General features: G+C 36.3%; 1 protein-coding gene across 1 annotated transcript; it reads left to right on the plus strand.

Annotated features, from left to right (window-relative positions):
- Window positions 1–551: 551 nt before the first annotated feature.
- Window positions 552–10,253, plus strand: LOC115919113. The gene is made up of 7 exons (XM_031000255.1): window positions 552–857; window positions 4,305–4,370; window positions 5,779–5,847; window positions 6,911–6,985; window positions 7,958–8,007; window positions 9,343–9,453; window positions 9,957–10,253. The coding sequence occupies exons 2-7, from the start codon at window positions 4,322–4,324 to the stop codon at window positions 10,251–10,253; spliced, it is 651 nt and encodes a 216-aa protein (XP_030856115.1). The 5' UTR covers window positions 552–857; window positions 4,305–4,321.
- The last annotated feature ends 12,624 nt before the right edge of the window (window positions 10,254–22,877 follow it).

A 22,877-nucleotide genomic window follows, 5' to 3' on the forward strand; every position in this document is an offset into this window, starting at 1 on the left:
GATAGAGAGGGAAAGAGAAAGGAAAAGAGAAAGTGAGAGAGGTAGAACGAGAGATATGAAGAAAAAAGAGATAGAAAGAGAGAGAGAGAGAGAGGTAGAGAGGTAGAGAGAGAGAGAGAGAGAGAGAGAATTAAATAGAAAAGACAGAGAGGATGAAACAGAACAGGAAGTTGTAAATTTGAGATACAAATGAGACACACATATTAATATTACCTGTGGAGAGAGATAGGGAATTTCCCTGTAAGTGCAATACAGAATGGATTCAAAGATATTTTGTCAGTTATTAGTTTATTAGATAAGCGGGAAAACCGAGAGACTAGTAATATGGCAGAGCACTTTTCAATTGAGGTTGGAATAAAATATGGAATGGTATTTGGCTATGGTAGTCATGGTGACAGAATCAACTTATTAATTAAATGGGACGATGAAAAGGAACGATCGAACGCGAGATGCACAATATAGCAATATGTCATCATGATAATACTCCTGGGTGAACCCCGTGATAATCTTCTTAGTCCGTTGCTAACAACATAAATACAAAAAAGCATATAATGATTAATATTATGACAAAGCCCAATCTAAACTCTGTCAGCACTTTGGCTACAGCAATATATTCCTTGGCTGAGTTGCTTGGCAACATAGGAAACAATGCTACGCATGCGCATTCCTGTCACGACGCCACCCCCAAAGTTTTTATCACTCGCAAAGAGAGCGCGGAAACGCCGAGCCATTTCATTCATCCGTTATCATTTGTAGACACCCCTGTACACTTTTTCAGGACTCTAATAATATTGTGGCGGATCTTCACGAAATTGATTTAATCTTTGGATATTCATTTTTCACCATTCCAAGACTAAGTAAGTGTTTAGCTCATCTGCTATTTTGTCAAGAATGTTATCATTTATTTTCATAAGGACGGTGAAGGAGTCAATAAGTTACATTACTAAACAAATATTTTGATTATTCAAAACTTCAAGAATGTGATTATCTAAAATAATGAATACAAATAATCCTGGGTCAGGTGATAGAAATTTAAGAAAAAGGCAATAAATAATGAAAATAACTTTGAGAGAAAGATGATGTACGAATTTTCGCCTGTAAGCTTTGTCAAGGAAGATTAATTCCTCATAACAAGTTACGCAATTCAAGTTCTAGCTTTGATATAGTCTTGTTAGTAAATTATTTAGCTTGACGTTGGTCTTCATTGGAAAGCCGATTTCTTCTCCTTTACAATAATGTCCTATTTGGAATGATTATGTAATCATGTGCAGAACCCCTAAACATGGGGCCAAGTCAAAAGTCAAAATGTTGCAAGATGCATTGTTATCGTCAATAGTGAATTTGTAATTTGTTTGGAGGATGAATTGTGTTTTGGAAAATATAATGACGCATTTTGCAACATTTCTTCTTGACTTTGCCTCATATTCAGGTGCAAATTGTACTCCATAGTCCATGATTACATAATCGTTACAAATGGGTCATCATTTTTAAAGGGAAAGAAACAGGCCTTTCAATGATACCAACGTCTGGTATGACAATATAGTACAAGAGAAATATCAACGATCAAACGTGGGTTGTTTAACTTTATTTTAGAAGTTTATATACCTTTGTATGTGCAAAAGAGTCATTGATAAAAGAAAACGACGCAATTTCTGATGATAAACTTACTTAAAGGTAATACAAAGTTTTGGGATGGGGTCATGAATTTTTATATTCAATTTTTCTCGGAAGGAGAAGTGTTTTAGGGGCTAATTTTTCTTGTGCTTATAATACATCTACAGGGGCATCCAAATATATCAAAATTGTAAAGAATCACTTTCCACCCAATTTTCAAATTTCCCAAAACTTTGTATTACCTTTAAAGGTAGTGTATCACCGTTGCAGCCAACATCAAATTCTGTAGAACTTTGCAGGAATTATGAATATGTCACGTTTACTTTTTAGACTTCATTGTCAGACAATATTGAGTGACTGTCTGACTTCATTTTTTTCTTTGGTAATAACATACATACAATGAGCTGTGAAGGGTACATGAGCATTTGTTTACATGAAAAACATAACATTAAACTGATTGAATCTTAGCGTAGCACAAAACGTACGACCATTCGGTACAAGGGTCTGAAAATCAGAATATTTAATTAAACGACCGCGATCGCTAAATTCGATACAACAATTATTAGCGGTCGGTCTTTTCACCCTAAAAGACATTTTCAAGCCCTTTTGTTTTGAGTGAAGTTCTAAATTAGCATTATCTTTCAAATGCCGCCATAATTGAATCTTTTCATTTTGTTCGCCTGCAATTGGGACATAGTACCTTACAAACTGACAAATATCATTTTTGTCACAAGAATGACAAGGAAGGCTCATACATGGAGTCGAAGAAAATTTATTTCAACTTGCACAAAATATTCGAGACAAATTAAATGTCTGAAAGACTGATGGGATAGGCCTACAACTGTTACGAAATATGAAAACGATGATATGTTTTAGGGTGAGAAGTCACAAATTATCTTTGATTTTTATGAAATAGAATGATCAGAATATGAATCAATGCAAATGTAAAAATAGGCGCATCCTTTTATTTGAATAAAGTTGCTTCACGAAAATTAGTGAAGTAAAGTAGGTAGAGGAGAAGGTAAAGAATATGAAGAATTACCAATCCTATTTATGAACGCATGGCATGTGATCATATTCTTAAAGGTGATACAAAGTTTTGGTTTGGGGTCACGAATTAAACTTATTGGAAGCATATGCGATCTTTAATACAATATTCAAAGACCATTGTCGTGGTTGAAGTCGAGTCTAAATTGTGAATAATAAACTCTTTATCTTGTATAGCTCCCTCTCAAGAATGATATTACTTTAGCTTCAAAACAATGTTTCTTGACTAAAATCGACCGATTTGGAAATTATCTTGGGGGCTTTTCATCAACATTTGCCTGCCAACAACTGCCAGCACTGACTAAATTTGACTAATCAGAGGCCTGTAATATAGTCGGTGACAATAAAATGGCCCATGAAAATGATATAAGTCGGTGAAAACCACCGACTAATTGTTTCATGAAACACCCCAAGAAGTGCATATTCCGAGATTTTCATGGTCGCAGCTACCATTGTATTGCCGTATAGGCGCTATTCGAAATTTATCTGGGCACCGATAAATTTGATACTTTAATTTCTCGAAATCCTTGGCGTTTTAGAGCCCAATCTTTAAATCATAATCCAATCCTTTTGAAATATTACCTAAAATTTGAATTACATTTAGAATAGCACACAACATAAGCCCATTCTCTTACGAAATTCTACAAATTTCTTCTAATTTGCTATTTTTCTGTGTTTGGGAAGGTTTGACATTTCATGTTCTTTGCAAGCATTGAGATTTTACTTTTTTGGTTGATATGTTTTAATTTTTTTTGTTAAAAAGATTTGTAGGCGATTTTTTGTGTGCATTTATGGTTGCAATGTTGTTACATTTGTGGTGATTTTATCTTTTCCGGGGGCGATTATCTGTTATTGTTTATTAATTGGACATTATTTTGTGGTGGATTAATTTAACCTTCGTAGGCTCTACAGGACCAACGGACCATATTAGACCTTTTCTAACGGCTTCTGACAAGTATTTCATGATTGGGAGCGTTCCTACATCCGACCTCCGAGATAGTGAAGTACCCCCCCCCCCTCTCTGCGAAAATGATTCAGTGATCCCCCCCCCCCCCAAAAAAGGAGCCCTTTCCCTCTTTTACAGCAAATTTCATGGACGATGGAATTGACTTTCGGTCAAAATATCAACGCTGTGTAACAATGGTAGTGTATCATCAGTTACTATGACAATACCATAAAGTAAATGTCAAGTGTTCACTTTTAATTTATCCCCAAGGAAAGGTTCGTAGTTTTAATCTCACCTAATGATAGAATTACGACAAGGCAATTATCTTAACTTCAGTTTAGTCTGCAATGGGATGACGCGCCGTGTTAATTAGTGCCGACAAGGTAGACGTGGAAATAACGAGGCATAAATTGCAATTTCTATACTATATGCCATCAGAATGGTAATAATGATACTAATTATGATAATAATGATACAAATAATGGTGATGATAATAATTCGCTATCCTAGCAACATGTTTTTGTCAAACGAGTTTTTCACATTTAAAGTAAGAGCGTAAAATATTAAAAAGGCATAAAAAATCAAATGCTGATGGCCTCGGCTTTTTCTTCCAGTAATTCTTCGGCTAAAAAAAAAACTAATCGCCCTATACTACAACTGCTAAAACTGTCTCAATTTTTGTTTCTTTCAATCCTAGGTCAGCAATAAATCAGAATGGGGGCCAACATGTTCTACCTGGCTGTAACACTTTTCTGTGTGTTGGGTGAGTACATAATAAAACACTGGAGGAGAACCGTCGTGAGATGGGGAAGAGAGAGAGAGAGAGAGAAAGAAAGAGAGAGAGAGAGAGAGAGAGAGAGAGAGAAGGATTTTGGGCGGGGGGGGGGGGGGTTCAATCACATTAACCTGCGACAGTTAGAAATCACACCCCCTTCATCCCTGAAGCAAAAGAAAATAGGAAATAAGGTTTTTTAATTTGCAGACGATGGTTCAGTACAAAAGGAAGACACTATAATACAATTAGAAATAATAATAATGATGTAATGATGATGAAGATATCAATAATAATAATGGTAATAATAATATTAATAATAATAATATTAATAATAACAATGATAATTTCAATTCTAACAATAATTACAATAACAATGAGTCTACGTCTTATTTGTTCCCAAACTCTTGTATAATAATACTAAGTAATGGAAACAGACATTCAAATATCAAATAAAATAACAGTTTTACTTATTATATCCTGCATCAAAAATATTTTTTTTTTATTGGTTAAAAGCGTGTCACATGATCAAAAATAAACCAACTATTTACCCAAGCCGTAAATAGTACCTAAACTAAAAGAACAATTTACGGCTGGGCAATTTGTCAAAAAATATATTTATGAGAAATATATATTTCAAGTTTTATGTTTATCATTTGATATAAAACAAATATACCCTGCCTTCCTTTCGAGGTGCTGGTTACAAGAATGGGCTTCGGTGACTCAAATGGTACTATTGGAGTCACCTCTTGTAGATAGTTGCTAACAGAACTCAGTCAAGACAATGTATATTTGATTATTATTCAAATCGAGAATGATTGCAACCTTTCTTTCGTGAAACTATTTCAAATAAAACCTTTTCTGTCCTCTTACTCCTCGCATTACACATTGGCTTATGTTCGCTTAATTAGTTTTTCAATTGATCCTGGATAATAACCCCCCCCCCCCATGACAACTAGCCTCCGAGGACAATAACCCTCAGGAAATTACCCCCATGGACAGTTGCACCGAGTAAATTACCCCCTAGGACAATTACCCCCGGAGGAAAATTACCCTCCGGAAAATACCCTCTAGGCCGAACCCCCCCCCCCCCGTGTGTGTGTGTGTGGGGGGGGGAGGATGGAGTTGTAAATGATATCTTGTCCTTTGGCAATTTTTAAAGGGGGAATTATCTTAGGGGGTAATATTCCGGGATGTTATTGTCCTCGGAGGTGGGGGGGGGGGGGAAGTTTTTGTTTGTTTGGGGGGGGGGTATTGTCCTTGGGGTTAATTTTCCGGGGGTGATTGTCTTAAGGGTAAATTTCCTGAAACGATTCTTGCATAGTCCATTCAATATGAACTCTTCATGACGCATTGGAAATACGTAATTATGACATTAATTTCTTCATGAAATGTCCAGGAGGAGCATTCCTTGTCAAAGCCGACGGAGAAGCAACCACCCCCACGCCAGCTCCAACTATCGCAACAGGTATGACATTTGAATTGAATTCGAAATTGAATTTGAATTTATTATTACCAACCATCATTGACATTATTAAGTCGATCAATATTTGTTGTGAGATGACAAAAACTGAGAATAAAGAATAGCAACAACTTATACGTTTGCAAATAACAATGTATTTATGTTTACATTATAATATTATATTTTTCACGTATTGGTGGACACAGGTAGGCTTATTTTATCCCGTTGTATGTAAAGCGCCATTCACTGCGGAGAACTGCGTCAGACACTGGCTTGGTCTTTGACGCACCGTTGACATCTTACGAAAAGCGAGGGTAAAAAATGCCTTGAATCACCAGCGTACGTACGCACTAATTGACGCATGTAATAACGCATTCCTACGTCAGCAAACTGACGCCTCGCATGCGTCTAGTATTGATGAATGAGGAACTGCACAGTCGTTGAAGACGTTGGTTGTGAGGATGATGATGATGATGATGATGGTGATGATGATGATGATGATGGCGATGATGATGATGATGATGATGAGGATGATGATAATGATAATGATAATGGTAGGGATGATCATGATGATGATAGTAAAGATGATGAAGATGACAAAAAATGATTACGATGATAAATATAATGATGATGGAGATGACGAAGGTGATGGTTGAAGTGTTACTGAAAGCGACCTTGATGATGTCGATGATGTCGATGATGTTGATGGTGATAGTAATGATGATGACGACTTTGATTGTGGTGAATATGATGATGATGTTGATGATAATGACAATAACGATGACGACTTTAAGTCTGCAGCTGCTGAGGATTTTACTTTCTTTTAATTACTTCCTAAAAATCAAATAAACACAAGCATTCACCATGGACGTTTGTTTCAAACGTTGTGGGTAGTTTTCGTGCAATTGCAGAGTATTTCATTTTGGGGGGAAATTTCTTCTATAATTTTTTTCCAAACTGATACAAAACAAAATGAGAAAGCTCAAAAATTCTTTTTGCATCCGTATGAGAAATTTAAAAAAAAACATCTCTTTAAAACCCACATTATGATTACGTGATATATTTCCAGAAATGACGACAGATGGCGTTTCCACTTCTGGCATTTCCACTTCTGGCAATTCAAGTTCTGGCTCGACTGGAAATAGTAAGTTTTTTTTTGCAATTTGTAAGGTAATAACTCTGAAGAAAAAATGTATATCTTGTACAGGTCCTCCAAACATACCTGGGGGTGTTTCATAAAGCGAACGACTTGTATATGAAGTGCCAGATAGGATGCCCAAAGGTTTTTCTGATATTTTCAATAACCTCAATTAAATTATGGCAAAAAATATACTTTGCATTAAAAATGTTAGCTATCATGAGAATGTTAATCTACATCTGCTCAGTTTTACTTTAGTTGATGTATTTAATAATGATTGAGCATCCCATTTGGCTTTTCATATACGAGTCGTTCGTAAAGTCATGCGTTACTTTACGAACAGCTTTATGAAACACCCCCAGGGTAACTAAAAAAAATTTTTTCGGCGGTTGGGGGTGGTTGTCACATGGGTCATGCTTTTTGGATATGCCTCTGCATGTTATATTCGATGCTATAAGTACGGCACTTATAACCACTTTGTTCATTCATGAATCAGATAATATGATTTCTTTTGAGAAAAAACCCCAATAACAATGCATGTGATTATGTTTATTTAATTGAATCATTAATCGGTTTATACAGAAAACAAACACAAATTTAAATGACTTAATGTGCAAATGGGAAACGATACGAAAATAGATGGTTGAAATTCTAAACCATTGTGCTTGTCAACTTAAAACATGGAATAAATTTATTATCAAATTGAGATTGGGGAGGAAATTTTCATTCATTACGAATTGTACACTACGAAATGTTTTGGATTAAGAGTGCTTAGAAGAAGAAAAAAATATTTCTTGATTGATTCCATCCCACAAAGTGCAAAAGTTGTTGGGAAATTTTGAAAAATGGGATTCGGAAGATGGGAACATAAAACCCAACTTCTTTTAAACATCAAATAAAATATACATTGTACATACTTTTTTTCTTCTTGAATCCCCCTCTTTGTCTGTCTCTTACTCTTCCATTGTTTGATTCCAGTGACAACCAGCATGGTAACTGAAGCTGCAGGGATTACCAGTGGTGGAGGGGTAAGCTGCAGAAACATATAGATGAAAATTGTTATTAAATGATTATAAGCTGTTGAGAGCGAAAACAAAAAGAATGTTAACTCTACGTTAAACGATATTAGTTAACGCCCTCCTGACTCTATGCTGACAATAATCTAATTGTTACACCTACAACCAACCACGCTACGACTTACACCATCGTGTAACACCAACAACCAACCACGCTACGACTTTCACCATCATGTAACACCTACAACCAACCACGCTACGACTTTCACCATCATGTAACACCTACAACCAACCACGCTACGACTTACACCATCGTGTAACACCTACAACCAACCACGCTACGACTTACACCATCATTTAACACCTACAACCAACCACGCTACGACTCAGAAATTTTATTCCGCCACTCCTCCTTTATCAATTTCTGTATATTCCACTGGGGTAATACATAGCTATATGGTTTAAGATCAAATAATTTGATAAATTATTGATAGTTAACAGGACACACACGAAAATTGCTTGATTTGCACTTTGTTCTAAGGCTAGAAAGCATCATTTTTTGTGCAAATCATTTTCCGCGAGGTTTTCGAAAAAAATCCAGTGCTCACTCCAGCGTAAAATATCATCAACTTGTTTGTAGTGCCATTCGATTGAATAGACGTTCATCGGTAATTTCATAGGGAAAATTCATGCACATATCTTGAAATTATGATTCTGGAGGATACGTTCAAATTTAGTTCTCTGTAATACAGATATCGATTTTGCGGGGCTAACGATCAACAAAAGAGAATTCCGGTTTTTGAAGAAAAAAACGGAATAATGAGAAAATAAGATCAATGAAATTTTGAGCTCAATCATATTGAAGATAAAGACCCGTTCTGGTCATGCGATTGCATTGTGAAAGAAACGTTGTGGAATCGATCAGAGAAAGTTGATCATCTAGCATATAAGTATTGGTGTGTACTGAAAGGTTCTGGAATCATCAAAATGATAAGAAATTTGGCCCAGTATTGGTAAAGTTACAAGCACTGTACACAGAAAGATGTAGGCCTGACTACGCGACACGTGCGCGATATCTATCCGGTCCATATAGATTTAATAATTTACCAAATATATATATTAGTAGGCGGTTTCTTGGCAAATTTTGTATCATCACGTATTTGTAAAAACATTTCTTTCACATAATTGGCAATAAGAGCTTCCATTTCATTTTTTGAGAGGGGGGGGGGGGGCATTTCCAAAACTGGTCCTTACCTTAAAAAGAATTTTGAAAACATTTATTCCTCACTTAATACCGGGGTGAACTTCCAAATTAATTCTTGTTATTATTCATGTTGTTGTTGTCAGAATGTGCAATGCCTGGTTTGTACAGGAGACATGGATAGTACCTGTAACAGTGATGAACCTGTCAGCTCTATGACCGGTATCGTAAGGGTGGATACATGCCGATCTTGCAGGGTAAGTATACACGTGCTTTTGTCCGCACGCGCGCGCGCGTGTGTGTGTGTGTGTGTGTGTGTGTGTGCGTGTGCTAGATTTTTGCTTTTTTTGTTTGTTCTGAACGGAATTGTTTAATGAGATTTAAATAATTTGTTATTAAGAACCAAACAAAATATACATAAGGTTTTTTTTGGGGGGGGGGGGGGAGGGGGGTAGGGAGGGGGTTTTATGGAGAGGGGAGATTTTTTAGGGGGAGAAAAGGGGTATTGAAGTTGAGAGGGAGTTTGAGGTATTTAATGCTAAATTGTTTCTATTCTGTAATTTTTTGTATGTATGAGCTTGTTTTTTGTATTATCTAGATTTGTATTATCTCTCGATCAACATATCCTACCCTGCACATATAAACCATTTTAGGTGTATAGGTCAGTTAGCTCAAGAGGAATATTCATCTGTTCATAAACTCTCCTCACCTGTTTTAAAAAAAAAATTTAATATATGTTTCTGTGTTTATATGACTACAGGTGAACAAAGTTGATGGTGGAAAGGACACAAACATCACAGCGATCTCACGGCTATGTAACATGACTGACGCCTGTCCATCGGACCTCGCTGACCCAATGGATTTCCGATGCAACGAGGCCGCCTCCATCCGTGCCTGTGAATGGTGCTGTGTCGGTAATAGCTGCAACAACTTTAATCGCAACGGCGGCAACGCCCTGGTGGCAGGGCTGGTCATCGACGGCTGGTCAACCAACAAACTACTCTACGTTGTCATGTCCGCGATGGCGGTATCGATGTCCATCCCAACCATGGGGTAAAGCCACAGAGGCTGAGGCGTAGAGGGAACGGTTCGAATGGAGGTATCGGATAGGCGAGGGGGGGGGGGGGGGGTGAAACCAAAATCATTTTCTGGTAAATTTGGAGGGGTAGGCCTTTACTGGAGTGTATTTTTATTCTGCAGGGGGTGGGGGTTCTTACCACAGCAAAATATCATGTAGACAAATCAAGTTTCTGATATCGATCCATCCATAGAAAAACAAAAAAATTCAACGCTCTTTATTTTGTAACAGACAATTAGAGCGCCCACAGATCTTGACAATGGAGATAGATTCATCAATACTTAAAACGTAAGGCCTTACGAGGTCGATTAAATGATCATTAATTATGTAAACATCGTCCTTCTAACAGCACACCTTCGACTGGAGACGTTGCCTTTGACGTAGTGAGTGTATGTTCCCGTAAATCTCTGCCAAGGGATTGGGGGGGGGGGTAAGACTGGATGCAATATCACAACTTAGACAAGAAAATAAAGAGATAAAAAAGAAAAAAAAATGTTTTCACATGCGCAGTGCCTTTCGAATCATAAAATATTAAGGGGTGTGATAACCAAACTGAGGTATATTGTTTGTGTTATGTGAGATTGCGTTTTTAATGAGGGGGTGGGGCAAGGGTTAGTTTCCCTCCTAAATCCGCCACTGATATCTAGGGGGGATTTTTAGAATCACAAGAAAGGATATTTTAGTGTAGGGATTTAATATTATTACTATAATTATTATTCTTATGATATTATTAATATTATTATTATTATTATCACTATTATTATTATTACTACTACTATATTCCTATCACTACTACTACTACTACTACTACTACTACTACTACCACTACCACTACTACTGGGCATATTTGGCGTCATCTGTGGCTTGGTGGGGAAAATAAACTGAATCACTGTGCCCCCCTTTTTTCTTCAATTTATAAATATGTTTGAGAGGAATTGTTTCTGATAACAGGTTTTATTGTGTGTATTTGAATGTATGATGAAATCTTGGTCAATGCCTTAATGTGATTTAAGCAAGTATCACAATAAATCAAGAAGATAATAAAGTGGCATGGTGGCTCAGTGGTAAGAGCGCCCGCCGCCTCATGAACAGGAGGTCGTGGGTTCGAACCCCGGCCGAGTCATACGAAAGACACATAGCAATGGGACCTTCTGCATCTGTCCGTGACGTACAATCACCAGCATCTGGTTGTCGCGTACGTAGGGTTTGGGTCAAATGCCAAACACGCCTAAATATTGAAGTGTGCTTCAGCTACGAGGTTTTTAATGTCTAATGAGTCCAATTTGATTTTAAAAGTTTTCACATCGGGTGAGTTTCTTGTTTCCTCATCTAGATGATTCCATTCGGGAACACTCAGCTAGACGCTCAGCATTATTAGATTGGAGAAGGGTAGTAATAACATATTATGTTCTGCAGGGCCTGCTGGAAGAGCAGTTCATAATTGAAGTGGCTACCTTGGGTAAATAAAACGTTATTATTATTATTATAAAGTACGATTCGTTGCATATACTGTAAGCGTGTGTTGGAGAATAGGGGATTGTCTTATCATTTCTAAGGTGTCGTCGGCAACATTTCACCCCTCCCCCAACAATTTGATACTTGCACACATTGTATTTAGACTTTGAAATAAGACGATGTGCATTCTTTGAACACAGTCCATGACAAATCGTATAAATATCTTTGAAAATTCAAGACCTGTTTTCTTTTGCTAATCATTTTGTAAATATGACTGCACTGTACGTTTCTGACTAATATCATGCACCTTTATGTTCTTGATAATTTTGTCTTTAGAATTCTCATAGAATTTGTCAGAATCGAAGGGAAATTAAATTGCTCTAGATTATTATAATTATAAAAAAAATACTTTCATTTGGGTTGTGTATTAAGCTGGTTACGTACATTTCCGTTGTTGCAACAATTTTCAATAATTCATATATCAATTTTAGCTGTAACTTCTAAGTTAAGCATCTGGAAAATGCAATGTAGGCCTATAGATTACATTTGTATTCACATTTAACTTGAGTATGTTAATGTGATTGCAAATTCTCAGAATAAGGCAAACAACAAATATCGAACAAAATTATCACAGAAACTAACAAAATAATCATATACACTTTCCAACTCATGACAGAATGTTATGGTAATTTCAGAAGGATGTAAGAAACAGAGGTTACGACCCAAAATCGGTTGGTCAGGTTTTGAATAGGTTTGATGATGAGACTGAGGTATACGACGATTTATAAACTATAATTCGTACACAAGATGAATGCTTTTCCGTCCAAAATAGTCATGAACATGTACTAATATTAGATAGAGGGAGGCAGAGACATATAGAGAGAGGGAATCGACAGGTTAATACCATATGTGAAAAATTTATTTTGTTTATCTTCTTTTAATATTTATGCAACTGCTGTTTATATACGTCTTGACGATTGTGTGGAATAGTGTGTTACAATATCTAAAGATGATGCAATTAATTATTATCGTTTGACGTGATTGCCGATTATTTTGCATTTGTGTTTATGTTTTAACAATGATAATTTGTACAATCTGATCAAATAACGCGCTTTATCAAGTAGAAAGCTTGTAATATAAGATGCAATATCGCTAAATAAGAATTAAACTAGAATATGAATTAATTATGAAAATAATAAATTTACACTCATTTATGCGTTTTAGGATTGGAAAGATTCAGTAAAAATGTTTTATATAAGCTTTAAGCATGTATATAGCCTGTATGATTATAGACGATTTATAATTATTGTTATCATGACAATTTGATTTTATAAGAAAAAATATCGACAACAGGATATTATATGCAAGATACTAATTTTATGTCAAAACAAATATACTTTCATGCACATTCCGTTCATCAAGAAAATAACCATTTATTTGAGGAAATAATATAATTAATTTTTACAGGAAGAGTGTAAACGTAATTAAAAGTTACTCCTCCTTGATAACAATAATTATGATGATAATGATAATAACAATAAAAATAATGATAATGAAAAATGATATTGGTAATAATAGTAGAATTAGATGATGAGGATAATTAAATTGAGGATTTTAATAATAATAATAATGATAATAATAATAATAATAATAATAATATTAATAATAATTATAATGAGGATTATAATAATAATAATAATGATGATAATAATATTAATAATAATAATAAAAATAATAATTATAATAATGATAATAAATATAAAAATGGTGATTATAATCAATAATAATAATATTAATGATAACAACACTAATGATATAAAAACAGAATATAAAGAAAGTAGATAATTGCAGAAGAGTATTAACATTTTAATTAACATGCACCAACGGATTATTCTGGCCATGCACTCTTTATGTTTTCTAAAATTCAATAAATTCAGCTTTTGGAAAAAATAGAAGAACGTTGTAGAAGTGATTGTTTACGACTAAGGACGATTGCTATTCAAAAGACAAAATAGGAGAACGTTGTAGAAGTGATTGTTTACGACTAAGGACGATTGCTATTCAAAAGACAAAATAGAAGAACGTTGTAGAAGTGATTGTTTACGACTAAGGACGATTGCTATTAAAAAGACAAAATAGAAGAACGTTGTAGAAGTCATTGTTTACGACTAAGGACGATTGCTATTAAAAAGACAAAATAGAAGAACGTTGTAGAAGTCATTGTTTACGACTAAGGACGATTGCTATTAACAAGACAAAATAGAAGAACGTTGTAGAAGTCATTGTTTACGACTAAGGACGATTGCTATTCAAAAGACAAAATAGAAGAACGTTGTAGAAGTCATTGTTTACGACTAAGGACGATTGCTATTAAAAAGACAAAATAAAAGAACGTTGTAGAAGTGATTGTTTACGACTAAGGACGATTGCTATTCAAAAGACAAAATAGAAGAACGTTGTAGAAGTCATTGTTTACGACTAAGGACGATTGCTATTCAAAAGACAAAATAGATGAACGTTGTAGAAGTCATTGTTTACGACTAAGGACGATTGCTATTCAAAAGACAAAATAGAAGAACGTTGTAGAAGTCATTGTTTACGACTAAGGACGATTGCTATTCAAAAGACAAAATAGATGAACGTTGTAGAAGTGATTGTTTACGACTAAGGACGATTTCTATTAAAAAGACAAAATAGAAGAACGGTGTAGAAGTGATTGTTTACGACTAAGGACGATTGCTATTCAAAAGACAAAATAGGAGATTGTGGGAGACTATGAAGCGGAAATCCCACAGTTCAATGCAAAAAAAGGATAGAGACTGAGCTAGAAAGAAACAAGAGATGCGCGTGAAGTGAAAATGACAAGTTTGACAGAGAGAGAGAGAGAAAAGAGAGAGAGAGAGAGAGAGAGAGAGAGAGAGAGTGAGTGAGAGAGAAAGTGTGAGAGAGAGAGAGAGATGATAATGGTGAAGTTAGAGAAAGTAGGCGGGTCGAAAGAGGAAAGAGAGAGCCTGTGATAGAAAGAGAAAGAGAGGGAGATGATAAAAAACGAAAGAGAGGGAGAGAGAGACCTAAGTGAAGAGAGGATTTACACAAACGCACAAATAGCGCACAGAAAGAGAGAGAATGAAATAATAAGAAGAAGGATCTAATCGAGGGAAAGATCGAGGGTATGGCACGTTATATATAAGGAGGTGTCACACATAGCCCAAAAATCCGGATTTTAGTTATCCTCTTAATTGCTGTCCGTCACCGATTATCCCATTAAAATTCCTCTGAAGAAGCAAGAAAATTCTCCCTTAAAAGGATTTTTCAAGGGACTTTTTATGGGATTTTTCTGTGTGACAGCGCCTATTGTATACTGTTTTATTACGTAATAATAGACGCGCGTGTTGATGTGCACGTGTACGAGAATAAATGGTCATTGTCATCGTCTGTATCTTGACTACAACACCAAATGCTACATACATAGTAAGATAGGCGAATCACTTCAACAAAAACCTACAATAAATGTAAAACTCATTTGAAATCAACGGCACATGTTTTCCTCAGATCAAAATGATCTAGCAGAAACTGACACCCCTTGAATCTTTCAATCATTTATGTAGAGAAGTGAAATACCGACAAGGCACTGGTAATCTATGTGATAATACCATGGAATGGCCCTAGGCGCTATTTGAAATGTTTGAAATTTACCGGGAGCACCGGTAAATTTTTGATTATTCAATTTCTCGAAAGCAGAAGTGTCTTAGGGGCTAATATTTGTATTGCTTATAATACATCCACATGGGCATCAAAATATATCAACATTTTAAAGAATTGCTATCTATCCTATTTTTAAAATTTCCCAAAACTTTGCATTACCTTTAAGGCCGGGATGTGGACAAATGTCGATCTATTCGACTGTCGGCTAGTGTGGCTAAAGGCCTTTGAGACCGGCAATGTTGGTCTGGTGGGTTGTCGGTTGCCCGAGGCCGTCAGTCTAAATAAAGGATACTTTTTTAAAGTTTTTTTTTTAACAACTTTATTTTAAAATTAGTCATCCTAAGTAACAGCTACGGACTGGTCACATAAGTGTGTGAAGACACGATCCCCAAACGCCCCCCCCCCCCCGCCTTACCATAATTATTAAGAACCTTTTTTTTTTAATCAGAAAATCGTTCGAGGAGCAACTTTGAAATACCCCACCACGTTTGTAGGCTAACCAACGCTTCACCAATGAAGCTTACTCTAAAGACTCAAGTTTCTTAGGTACCACTAACCCTAACCCTAACCCTCTCACTAACTCTAACCCTAGGTGTTGGACGTTCTTGTAGATTGACCTTATTTGTGGGGTAATGTAGCCCCTCTAAAGTGTTGGGTGCACCAAATTCGCCAAAAATTTGATGGCAAAATTTCACTTAAATTGTATCATAATGTGAAAGAGGATGTCATTGAAGACACAAATCTGCACAGATCCCCCCCCCCCCAAATAAGTTTGAAGACAATTTTTTTTATATTAATTAAAAGAATACATAATGTGGGTTTTCTGTTGTACGCAGAAAACCTAAAGTTTGTGTTCTTTCATTGATATTCGACTTCAAACACGTTTGTTTTGAAAATCCTTGCAGAAATGTGTCTTAAAGTCACACTGTCCTACTTGTGGCTACTTGCTCCCTCTATGTAGAAAACAATGTTTAATCTAGCAGATAAGCTTTAAAGCTTATCTGCCGTAGTTTACAGGAGGGATTAGACTGCCCTGCAAGGTCACTGGACAGGTGGTTATCTCATCAACTCAGCTCTCAGTTAACATAAGAAATAGAGGATCATGGGGGACCAATGGTCACCGATTAAACATTGTTTGTTATATAGAGGGCGCAAGTAGCTACAAGTAGTGCAGTGGGCCTTTAGATGACATCCTCTTTCACGTTATGATATAATTTAAGTGAAATGTAGCCATCAAATTGCTGGGGCTCCCAACACTTTAGAGGGGCTTTAAGCCTTGTAGGCGACCTAAATATGACTGTGGAGATGTGCTAATCGTCTTCTTTTGTTTGTTGTTGTTAATTGTTCTCTTGGGGATGTTCATACTTTTGCCGGAAATCCTGGCTCCCTCCAGCAGAGGGGTTTGTGGTGTGATGACGCGCGCTGGACAGCAATTCGTAACGGAATCATTGCCATACAATAGACCCTATATGGTCACGTGTTTGGGTTATATATCAACTCAATACCCGGACCTGCATAATACCAGGAACTGTGCATGCATGTATTCGAGAAGAAAAAAACATAGTCCAGGATATGTACGCTTGGGCACCATCTACAGTATAGATCACAATGCAATAATAATAATTATAGTATCAGTATTATCAGATATCAATGTGTTTATACTGCATGGTGAAAAGGACTATATTGAACTGATACCGCGCCTGTATCATATATGAAGTAACGTGTTATCAGATTACCTAGATCACTAGCAGCTGTTTTTGGAACACATAGTATGTAAGTCCGTATCGAGTTGTACTATTAAAGTGTCGTTGTTTATTATACAAATAATACACAGCAGTGAGGGCATTAGTAAAATTACCCACACTTGGTACCTTCGAAACAGTCCAAACACCCTCGGCTATCGTACCTTGTGTGGGTAATTCTTACTAATGCCCTCAGTGCTGTATATTATTTGTTTTATAAGATGATGTTTTATTTGTTTTATAAAATGATGTTTTATAACATTATTTTTTACTAATGACCGGTCATTATCAAGTCCCACACGTACCGAGACAAGCTTAATTATAGAAAAGTGTTCCTCTCTTCTACATAAAGCAACTTTAGACTTTTAGAGGCAGGCTGCTGTTTCGGAACCCCATTTAATTTCTCCTCACTTCAAGTCAAATTTAAAGAGGAAGCTCAGAGGGATATCAAGTTGATATGAAGATAATAGAAAGTGGTAAAATAAGGCAAAAAGTTCAGTTGTAAGCGTAACTAGTGTGAAAGAGGAACTTAAAGTATAACAATAATTTGTAGGCGTAATTGACTTGAAAGAGGAATTTAAAGTATAAATATTAAGTTGTAGGCGTAATTGATCAAAATCCCTTTTGCTCGTTAAGAGAAAATCATTTTCCTTGTCAACGGCACTCCACCTATTTGATTTATATATTTGTATTGTTATCGTTATTTATTTCATTTCATAATTTCCTAGTCAAACATCGCTTATGATTTGATTTGATTTGATTTGATATGGTTTATTGATTAAAAAAACATTCAAATAGCAGCCAGAGGCTGAAACAAATTGAATTTACAAAAGATACATTCAAAAGCATAACATATACATATAAATGGCGATTCACAATAAATAATCAAGGATATGATCAAAGAAGAGAAGAGAAGAGAAACAAGAGAAGAGATTAAAACGGATGACTAAAGGATAATTGAAGGAGAACGATCGCGTAGCAGAAGGCAATAAGACAAATGTAACAGAAGATTAGAAGGACTGGTAAGATAATAACAGAGAGGGGGAGAGAGAGAGAGGGCATAGAGAAATGAGAAAGAGAAGCTGGCAAGGTATCCTACACTTTTTTCAACAAATAGTTTGGATAATACTTTAAATTTTATAATGATATGTTATAGAAATATTAATTGTTGTTATTATATGTATTTTTGTAAAAAAAGAAAGAAAAAAAATGACATAAAGTTATTATTGTTTGTATATTTTGTATTATACCTTACGTTTATATGTTCTATGTTGTTTTAATAGTTATTATATATATTTGGACAAATGCAGAAATAAATCAAATGAAATTATAATGATATTTAACGACATTAATCCTCTTGATATTATGGTGAAAGAATACATCTATTTAATGAAGGGTGTTGGTAAATACATGTCTCCACTAAGTAATGTATACAAATATGAAAATGGAGTGAATCAATGGTAACCTGTCAAGGTCATTTTCTGATTTGCAGATTTCCGAATTTATTTTTGCTCAATCACATCTCTGATAATCACCATTGTACTCTTTGGTTTCTTCATTTGATTTTCCCCTAAACTGTTATTGATCCGCTCCCGATTTTTTTCTTTTAGGGCGGAGCACTGTAGACTCAAATGTCTCTACTTAGTCACCTATCTACTCGTTGTCGGTTTTATGGTGGGGATGACAATGGCCATCATCGGAATGGGGTCAGCTAGTGCCCTTGGTATTGCGGGCATTGCTATTCTCATCATCATTTTCATCGTCGTCATCATCGCCGTCATCCGCCGGTGTCAAAAACAGAAATTATCTTCGCAGCCAGCGGGAGGGGTAGAGGCAGGGAATACGAACCCACATACGACAGTATCCACTGTGACTTTAGAAGGAAGAAGCACAATAGCTTTGCAAGCTTATGAAATGACATCCTCTGTCAATTTAGAACGTGCGCTGCAGTCTGGAGGAGTTGCCATGGGAACACAGCCAGGGTATCCTGAAGACCCCGCCCCGCCTTATTATTCTCAAGCTGCACGGAAGTAAGTCTGCTCTTTCTGAGTCCTCATACTTACCAATGTCTTTTGAAGTAAAAACATACTACTTGATAGGAACTTTAAATACTTACCAATGTCTTTAAAAGTAAAAACATACTACTTGATAGGAACTTTAAATAAATGATAAACAAAAAAGTGGGCACGACTTGTGACGAACTTTGGAAAGAAGGGAGGGGATGGGGGGAGGGGGTGATATTGGATTATAGTCGTTTACCGGGGCACGGTAATATTTTATCATTTTGAAATGTATATAATAGACGTACGTTTTATCTTTAAGCGTGCTCTTTTAACACTTTGTGATGAAAAAATAGGTGAGCTACATATATTTATGAAAATTGACACATGTTGATAGTGGAGGGGAAGGCTTTGAGTTGCTTTGACAGAACCGTACCCTTAGCTACCTCTGATTTTATTACTGAAACACAAAGTGTCTAGTAATTCTATTATAAACCCAATGACTCGATCAAAATTACATTGTTATGAATACAATTTTGAACATGTTTTTTATAATTCCTTTTTAAGAACTCATTATGTGTGAACAAAAAAGTTTATTTTAATTTCTTTCTTTGTTCTTTAAAAGCTTACTAGGCGCACCGTGGTATCCTCCCTTTATGCTATCCGCTACTAACCCACCAGCCGCGGCATCAATTCCCTACTCCCAACCGGGAGCCATGTTGCCGGTAAACTACACGGCCCCTTACCCTGTACAACTATCGACTGACAGTGACGTGGCCGTTGCCAATCCAACCTCCCAAGAGAACGACATCGTCCCGCCCCCGTCGTATAATGACGTCATGACGGGTAATGTAAAATACGACGAGGTCCAGGAAATGAACCCGGAACGGGACCAACTTAGCTGAACATCCTAATGCTTTGCAATCAGGCGATCCAATGTTTGCCATTTTGTATACTTTTTTTTATTGTGTAGGGGTAAATGAAAACTTATTTTTATACTGGTGCCATATCGTATTTTAATATTTATTTTTTGAATGTGGCTAATGTCGAACGTTTCATACTCTTAATCTGAAAACTTTTTTTCGCAGAAACCTAAACCAGAAACTATTTTTTGCATCTATTTGTTTTCAATAATTTGTACCTTTATAAATGTATATTTGTACGTCTTGCCCAGCTCCTATTTATTGTACCTTTTTAAAATTATTTTGGATACCTTTTGGATATCCTTTAATAGAGAATAAATGAAAAGTAGCTGTAATTTAAAAAAAAGATATATATATATATTTCAAGTCAAGTAAACTTCCACTGACTCGTCTTCTTGGTTATCGTGCCTAATTTAAATCGCCTTAGCGTTAACGTAAATGTTTTCCTGAAAGATATAGATCACGAAGTGTAGAGTAAGTACTGTAACGTGTATCAGGATCATTGGTATTATGTCATTCTAACTATACACACAGTAGATTAATTGTAACATTTTCCAGTAATATTTTTTCCCAATTTTTGTTTTGAAATGCTCAAGCTACCATCAAATATCTCAGAACACTTTCCATCCGGCGCAAGTTCTTTCTTCTCAGTAACTGCAATGTTTCTATTAACTGATACTTAATTTTACATTTTGATATTATTCACATATCATTCGAATTATGTACAAATCTATATAATAATCATACTTCAGCCAGAAGGGATTAGACCGCCCAGCGAGCCAGCGAGGTCACTGTGACAGGTGGCTATCTCATTAACTCAGCTCCCATTTAACATAAGAAAAAGAGGATCATGGGGGACCAACATGCACCAACGGATTATTCTGGCCATGCACTCTTTATGTTTTCTAAAACTCAATAAATGCAGCTTTTGGAAAAAATAGAAGAACGTTGTAGAAGTGATTGTTTACAACTAGGGACGATTGCTATTAAAAAGACAAAATAGAAGAACGTTGTAGAAGTGATTGTTTACAACTAGGGACGATTGCTATTCAAAAGACAAAATAGAAGAACGTTGTAGAAGTGATTGTTTACGACTAAGGACGATTGCTATTAAAAAGACAAAATAGAAGAACGTTGTAGAAGTGATTGTTTACGACTAAGGACGATTGCTATTAAAAAGACAAAATAGAAGAACGTTGTAGAAGTGATTGTTTACGACTAAGGACGATTGCTATTAAAAAGACAAAATAGAAGAACGTTGTAGAAGTCATTGTTTACGACTAAGGACGATTGCTATTCAAAAGACAAAATAGAAGAACGTTGTAGAAGTCACTGTTTACGACTAAGGACGGTTGCTATTAAAAAGACAAAATAGAAGAACGTTGTAGAAGTGATTGTTTACGACTAAGGACGATTGCTATTCAAAAGACAAAATAGATGAACGTTGTAGAAGTGATTGTTTACGACTAAGGACGATTGCTATTCAAAAGACAAATAGAAGAACGTTGTAGAAGTCATTGTTTACGACTAAGGACGATTGCTATTAAAAAGACAAAATAGAAGAACGTTGTAGAAGTGATTGTTTACAACTAGGGACGATTGCTATTCAAAAGACAAAATAGATGAACGTTGTAGAAGTGATTGTTTACGACTAAGGACGATTGCTATTCAAAAGACAAAATAGAAGAACGTTGTAGAAGTCAGGCGCGGATCCAGGATTTCTTAGGGGGGGGGGGCCCAAATTTGAAATTATGCGAGCCAAAAATTGGAACGTAATGGTGACCAGCAGTGACGTAATGCGGGGGGGGGGGGTGGGTGCAGGGAGGGGCGAGTTTCCCCCTCCCTCCTCCTCGAAACGCGATAGCTTTGACGTTTCATTAAATTATTAGAGAAAGAAGACGATTCATAGTACCGTTCTCGTAAATAATCCTCGTCTGAATTCAGGTTCACCCTCCCGCGCGAAGCGCGGAAACTTTTACGTTTCATTAAATAATTTGAGAAACAAGACGATTCGTTGTACAGTTCTCGACTCTTAATCCTCGTCTGAATACAGGTTCCCCTCTCCCGCGCGAAGCGCGGAAGCTTTTACGTTTCATTAAATCATTAGAGAAACAAGACGATTCGTTGTACATTTCTCGACTCTTAATCCTCGTCTGAATTCAGTTTTCCCCCTCCCGCGCGAAGCGCGGAAGCTTTTACGATTCATTCAATCATTAGAGAAACAAGAGGATTCGTTGTACATTTCTCGACTCTGAATCCTCGTCTGAATTCAGTGGTCCCCTCCCGCGCGAAGCGCGGAAGCTTTTACGATTCATTAAATCATTAGAGAAAGAAGACTATTCGTTGTACCGTTCTCGAAAATAATCCTCATCTTAATTCATTTTCACCGTCCCCCCGGCCCCTCCTGCGCGAAGCGCGGAAGCTTTTACGATTCATTAAATCATTAGAGAAAGAAGACGATTCGTTGAACAGTTCTCTACTCTTAATCCTCGTCTGAATTCAGTTTTCCCCCTACCGCGCGAAGCCCGGAAGCTTTTACGATGCATTAAATCATTAGAGAAAAAAGACAATTCGTTGTACCGTTCTCGAAAATAATCTTAGTCTGAATTCATTTCCCCCCCCCCCGGCCCCTGCCGCGCGAAGCGCGAAAGCTTTTACGATTCATTAAATCATTAGTGAAAAAAGACGATTCGTTATACCGTTCTCGACTCTTAATTCTTGTCTAAATGTAGTCCCAACCCCCAACCCCTCCTGCGCGAGGCGCGGAAGCTTTGACGT

This window comes from Strongylocentrotus purpuratus, unplaced genomic scaffold (assembly GCF_000002235.5).
Source record: "Strongylocentrotus purpuratus isolate Spur 01 unplaced genomic scaffold, Spur_5.0 spur5_contig_861, whole genome shotgun sequence".
Classification (NCBI taxonomy): domain Eukaryota; kingdom Metazoa; phylum Echinodermata; class Echinoidea; order Camarodonta; family Strongylocentrotidae; genus Strongylocentrotus; species Strongylocentrotus purpuratus.